General features: G+C 39.8%; 1 protein-coding gene across 34 annotated transcripts; it reads left to right on the top strand.

The window, feature by feature from the left end:
• Positions 1–391: 391 nt before the first annotated feature.
• Positions 392–6,104, top strand: LOC125538078 (CDP-diacylglycerol--serine O-phosphatidyltransferase 1). 34 transcript variants are annotated; one of them, XR_015616607.1, is made up of 10 exons: positions 392–972; positions 1,452–1,521; positions 1,843–1,878; positions 2,232–2,328; positions 2,425–2,511; positions 2,967–3,058; positions 3,545–3,592; positions 4,095–4,142; positions 4,742–4,813; positions 4,900–6,104. XR_015616607.1 is itself a non-coding variant. In XM_087544027.1 (9 exons), the coding sequence occupies exons 5-9, from the start codon at positions 2,474–2,476 to the stop codon at positions 4,750–4,752; spliced, it is 237 nt and encodes a 78-aa protein (XP_087400153.1). In that variant the 5' UTR covers positions 448–972; positions 1,452–1,521; positions 1,796–1,878; positions 2,232–2,328; positions 2,425–2,473; the 3' UTR covers positions 4,753–6,104. The 34 variants fall into 34 exon arrangements, 2 of the variants coding, with proteins under 2 accessions (XP_048557339.1, XP_087400153.1); XR_015616615.1 differs by having other exon boundaries at positions 3,545–4,142; positions 4,900–4,990; positions 5,614–6,104; XR_015616613.1 differs by having other exon boundaries at positions 3,545–4,142; positions 4,900–4,990; positions 5,579–6,104.
• Positions 6,105–6,693: the final 589 nt, after the last annotated feature.

The raw sequence follows: 6,693 nt of genomic DNA, 5'->3' as shown, positions 1-6,693 counted from the left end.
GTTGTGAATTACCAAAACCATCCGGAGATTAGTTGCAGGTCTGCTGCCTGATCCTAAAGATCCTAGAGCGAAGATCGATCTAAATCTTTTGGTTTTCCCTAGTCCATGCCCTTTCACATCAGCGGGTTTTAATGTTAGATTAAGACCCTGTCGCATCGAAAGACCAAACTAACACAGTGGTGGATATTTTAAATTTACCCAACAGTCAGTAGCGACAAACGAGAAGACCCTATTTAAAACTATACAGAGGCTAACCAACTCGCTCCCACGGAGCTCCCTCGATTTTCTGCTTCGTTGGCCGTTGGATCATGGTCAATTTGATCTTTGACTTCGTTTGGGCCGTTAGATGCTCGCTGCTCTCGCTGGTGGTTTTGACCGTGTGGTAAGTTTACATGGCCAATGACCGATGGGCTCGTGTTCTGTGCCTGTTGGCTGGGTGAGCCGTTTCGAGGTGCGGGTGCGCCCTCTCCCCGCACGCTGCGTGCGCGTCGCGCCATTTGCGGGGGCGTGGGTAACGCTGCCCTCGAAACCCCCCTCGACCCAATCCAATCGCCCGCACGCCGCAACCCTTCCTCCCTCCTTGATCTCTCTCCCTCAGCCGCCACGAACCCTAGCCCCTTTTCCTACGATCCCGCGGTCGCTGCCCTTGCTCCATCCGACCTCCCTCGTCAGCCGCCGCCGCTATGGCTCCTCCGTCCTCCGACTCTGTCTCCCCAATTCATCCTCCATCCCTTTCTGCTCGAGGTGCTCATCGGCCCAGGTCGTGAGGAAGCCGCGTGAGGAGGAGCCCAGGTCGCGAAGCCGCGTGAGGAGGAGAGACCTCGCCCGAGAAGCTGTGGGAGGAGGGCCTCAACCAGAGAGGAGCGGCTGCCAGCCATGTAGTCGGCTCAGCTCGACACCGTCCTTGGCGTCCGGGCCGCGGCAGACCCTAGCGCCATCCTTCAGGAGTCTTCACGACCGCCAGGTGCGCATGTGAGTCCCAACCATCTCACTCTTTCTTTCTCACGCACACACACACGCACACACGCACACACCCACTCTCTCTCTCTCTCTCTCTCTCTCTCTCTCTCTCTTTGTCTTTGAGGTTGCAGATGCGAGCACTAGCTGTTTGTAAAAATGCTAAGTAGGACTGCTTAGAGGAGTACAATATGTGTGTTTGAGAGAGAGAGAGGGATGGAAAAGATGTGACTGGAACAAGTGGAGAAGAGTAAACTGCACTAGATCCACATACTTTCTCCAGCTCCCTTCAAAGCTAATGTATTTGGCCCCACCACTTTATATACACCAAGAGATAAACTGTCAATTTGTCGTATGCTTTCTTATGCTGTAGTGGGTCAATAGATTGTACGATTGAGCGGCTAATTGTCAAATTTAAAAAAGTATAAGAGACAAGATAAATTGCAATCTTGCATTGTCTACTCCTCTATTGATGTGGCTCTTGGTTTCTGAAGCTTTCAGGATTTAATAATGAGTTATGTTGGGCTTCATTGGACAAATGATCTACCTGGAGCAATGATACAGGTGAGTCTTTTATTTGAAACATTGAGACCATTAAATTATTTTGGGCTGCCCTTTAATGTCTGTAGCAAATGAAAGTGTGGTGTGTTTGTTTTGTCTTTCCTTTCGAACCCTCAAGTTAATGCCCACTTTTCCGAATGTAAGCTTGATTCAGTTTTATTTCATTCTTTCTATGTTGCATTGGTATGCAAATAAACCATGGTTTGTTTCATAAAAATCGATTCATAAATGTAGGTAAATTATTGATGCATCTGAGCTGCTCTATCTTATTGTTCAGCTACTGGACTGGTTTTAGTTGATAATAAATTGTTCTCTATTTCAAAGAGCAACAACACGAGATTGTGCGCTGTCTTGCTCCAGGTGCATGTCGTTGCCCTCATTTCCCCTCTGATTTGGCTTGCTTTACCTTGCATGAAGTTGTATACTTTCAACTTTACAAAATTATATCAAGTTCGCTTTCAACTGTACTTGGCTACACCTGCAACATGATGCATTTCTCTTCCAGTTTATTGAACATGTGAAGTTGTATGTTCAACTTTATACAGAGTTATATCAAGTTTGCTTTCAACTATACTTGGCTACACACATGTAACATGATGTGTTTCTCTTCCAGTTTATTGAGTATAACTTTAAGGATTGAATGTTCTATCTGGTCCTGCTCTATCACTCATTTAATTGTGTGTTAATTTGCTTACAAACCTCCGACTGTACAGCATGCAATGCGCCAGGTTCTACTGCAACAGTATGACATACAAAGTGATGGAGGAGAGGTGTTCAGAGAAAGAGTTATACATGTGCCAGGTTCTGAAGGTATGTGAATGTAATTGGATATTTTCAATTGCAAATCATTCCCTAATATTGTGCTTATTTCTGATCCTTGTCCTCTGACGCTCATTTTGTATGTAGTATGAGGATCCGGTGCGACAGGAAGCAGCTGTGAATATGGTTCCTGTAGATGAACTTAAGGAGAAGGCGCTTATTTCACTGGCCAAGGTTTTTGTTTCTGCCTCTGCTTTTCATCCTGATGTTCTCAATATTTCTACATAACCATGTTTCTTTGAACTTACCGATAAAGGAAATTATATTGTATTTTACTATTATAAATCTTGATTTAACACCATGACTACTCGATACTTTTGTTGCTGTAATGGCGTGGATTGCTATATAAAGTTCTATGTTTGAAGAGATGTGTTGTCAGAAATGTGTTTTTGTACGTCCTGGCATGTTTGTTGTCCATAATTCAGTGATGAAGAATCTCGATAATCTCCCAAGGAACAAACTTGTGGCCCCTGTATTTTTTATTCAAATTGGTGCAAAATGTACTTTCTAGAAGTTCAAAATAATAATATCCATACCCATTATAACCTGGATGTTAGTTCTCTTTTGTTCACAGAAGCAGGGAATCAATCTTGATAAAAGTAATCATCTTATGTGATGAATTATTTCAGGAAACATGTGAAAAAGGTGGGATCTTTCCGTCGGCTTTCGCAGCTGGCTATATGCATCATAGAGCATCTAATCTGCATCAACTTTAGACATGGTGAGTTCTACTCCAATTTCTTTGTGTTGTCGGCCTTGGTGATTGTTCTGGAGCTCTAATTGGCCGATGGACTTTTAAATGTTTCCCTGCAATATTCGTTTCTTTGCCTGCAAGTGTTTTTTCTGTGAGCTTGCTCTTATACTGAATGTTATCTAGGCTCATGTGTATAAAATAAGGGTCTTGATATGCAAATAAATCTCGACACAGTGGACTTGGTTCTTTTACATTTCTGAAGTATCTTGTGCTTTATGTTATGATTTCTTTTCTTATTTCCCACTGTGACTATGTTCGAAGATCAAAACACATCACGCCACTTGGTCCATGTTGTGCGCTCCATATTTTTTATGTACCTTCAGCTTGAAAAACGGTTGCCCATAGCCTACATGTTTTCAGTTTCTACTTTGTATTATCGCCATGTCTCATTGAATAATAGAAGGCAATCAATGAAGGATATTATTGTGAATAATTCGGTGTTAATGCTCATAGGTGTGGAGCGTCGACCACGGCGAGCTTGGCTAATGTCAACACGTGAAGGTGAGTTTCACCCAATCCCTTTTCACTCCTCTCTCTCTCCCTCTCTAATTCCATCTAACTCTGCAGCTCGGCAAGCTTATGCAATGTGCTCTGTTTCCATACTTTTTATTGTTTTAAATAGATATCACTCAGGAGAGCATGTTCTTTAGGTTAGCATTACTGTGAAGGACCTATACCTTCCTGTTTAATTGATTATGTTTGCACAACATGTATTTTCAAAATTAGTTGTTCATGTGCGAAGAATTTTGTTAGTTTTTAGTTTTAAAAAGGTATACATTGGTTCCTAATTTGACCCAAGCAGCCAAAATGGATGGATATATTTTTTGTGGTGTTCTAAGGGAAGCAGGCCCTCTGTTACAGCTTGCTAGCCATTTTTGTTTGTGAATACACAAGGGTGCCTTGCCTTCTCTACTCTGATGTTTCGGGTATTTGATAGCCTTGCTGCACACGTTTTGTTTGAATGTCTTTGTGATCGTACTGACATGTTATATTTCGTCCTCAGCTGGGTCAAGTACAGAAGACGAAACACAAGATTCAAGATCACTCTCTTGTATGTGATTATTTACTCATTTCGAGCCATTTTGCAACCCAGCTTGACTTCTTTTATTTTGTGATCTGAGCTATACACACCAAAATTAGCCCACGTAAGTTTGAACCATATCTGAACATGTTAGATCACTCTCCTGTATGTGATGATTTACTCTATGGAGCCATGTTATGACCTAGCTTGAGTTCTTTTATTTGCGATCTGAGCTGCAAAATAAAAATAGTCCACGTAATTTGAACCATATCTGAACATTTTAGTATCTGAATACTGAAATTACCAAACATGATCTTCACTTCGCCATGTGTGACACCACTGAGTACTTTAACTAAGCTAGCTGTAGTAATATTACGTTTTACATGGCTATGCAAGTTAAAGGTTCTAATATAGTGTACGTTTATTGATATTTTGTGTTATACTGATTAATATACTTCACATATAAGTTTTAAGCTAAGAGCTCCTAATAATTGTTTCTCCTCTTTGCAGTTGCCATTTTAGTCATATTTTTGCTGAGATAAAGAATAATATTGAGATAAATTTCCTTTCCGATGATGAGATTGGGTATGCCTATGTTTTGTAATTTTTTCAGTATTATCTTATTTCAGGCTTCAGTTAGATGAGAGAGCTAAGAGATAATATGGTAAACAATATCAAGTGGGTGAGCTCCATTTTTCAAGGTAAGTCAGGTGACAGCCAAAAAAAACCAAGGAGATGAGTCTCTTATCAGTTGATTTGATCTTATCCAGGTTCTATTTTCTTTCAGGCCATGAGTTACGATGTCTTGGTTAGAGCTACTACATTCAAAGAGTAAATCTGTTTCGTTGTACTGGATTTATGTACATTGTATGAAAAAGGTGCCATCTATTATGCCCCGTAGAATTTTCAGCTGAGCAATTGTGTAGACTTACAAAGCTATCATGACAGATGTTAGTGATTTTTGTATTGGGGCCATGTTACATCTCTAGGGTTGAATTAATGGCTAGAAATTCAGAGTTACATAGCTGAAAACAGGGTTGCTCGAAGCAAACAAGCTGCTTATTCAGTATTTTTAACACTCATGGAAAAGGTATATGCTCATCCTAAATTCCAAATTATTATTATATCACATAACTGAAAGTGCATTAGACCAATGGTGTTATCAGAAATAAATTTCTGCCCCATAGCTGAACCGTGTCTTTTCTCAGTGTGTATATATGTTAGAGATGTGTATGATTCGGATAATTTTCTTCATTTGTTAACTTTACCAATGTATGGCTGACATGCTTCATTATGTTATATCACATCTGAAAGTGCATTACACCGGTGGTTTATTAGAATGGATAATTTCGGTCAAATAATTGAGTTCTTTTCTTCTGTGTATATACAAGTTATAGATGTGCATGATTATGTTTATTCTCTACATTTGGTAAATTCACCTATGTATGGCTGACATACTTCTTCAGGTTATGTTTCTAAAGCTCCATGCTTAATCATCCAGAATGTTTCCAAGTGACTGCTTTACACATGGGAGACTGGATGCATAGAGGAGTTCAGAAAAGCTGGTGTTATGTTACATATGGTCTTCAAGCTGATGTTATGTTTCTTCCATGGTTTGTATATTTGTTGCAAAAACATAGTACAAGAAAAAGATCTATGCTCATGAAGATGGCAGAAGGGAACTACATGTGGAACAAGAACCACCAGCGCTGACCAGTTGGGCGTCTGGATAGCGGTAGTGCACAAAAATTGCTTGCCGTATAGAGTCAACGTAATCTACTACTAGGCCACTCGCTGATTTTTATGTTATGAAATTATAGTTCAACCATAGTATGTATTTACACTCCTGCTGTGAGATTGTACTACATAAATTATGGGAGGACAAAGTAGGCCTTTATATGCAAATAACTCCTTGTTGAAATGAGTAACTTGAGCCATTTGGCACAACAGGTCTATTTTCTTACTTGCAATAATGTGCATTGCCTTTTATTCTACCGTCTGAAAAAAGTTTGTGAGTCATGACACAAGAATTCTCCACTGTTACAGAGGGAGTAGGTGTTTGTGCCTATAAGAAATGCTAACTTGAAATCCAACAAACAATGACCAACCTACACTAAAGTAAAACTCTGCAGACACAAAACAAATACTAGACAACTTAAATGGTTTCTAAGCACTTTTTTTTATTAGAAAACCGAGTCTACTATTGAATTCTATGCTCTAAGGATTGCCTACCAAAGGGGTTATTTTTTAGTATAACTATATCTATGCTTGTTTTTCATCTTAACCTTTTGAGATAACTGCATGCTCATGTATATATTTTGAAAGAGAGGTCTTTCTTAAATTTTCATATAAAAAGGGTTACAATTCATTCCTTTTGTTTACCATAGGCACATAGGTTAGCCTCAATTTATTATGATCCTTTTGTTTATAATAGGTGCAGAACCGAGACATACCCGCATTGTGAGAGCTGATGATGATTCTATTCCCTCTGTAAACAGCATAACTAATGCCATATGGTTTCCAATGTGACTAAGATCTAAACTATTGACGAGTGTAGTTTCTAAAGCACAGAGTTGCTGAA

This window comes from Triticum urartu, chromosome 2A, assembly GCF_056163025.1.
Source record: "Triticum urartu cultivar PI428250 chromosome 2A, HENAU_Tu73, whole genome shotgun sequence".
Taxonomy (NCBI): domain Eukaryota; kingdom Viridiplantae; phylum Streptophyta; class Magnoliopsida; order Poales; family Poaceae; genus Triticum; species Triticum urartu.
Note: the sequence above shows the minus strand (reverse complement) of the source record. Positions and strands in the feature narration are given on the sequence as shown.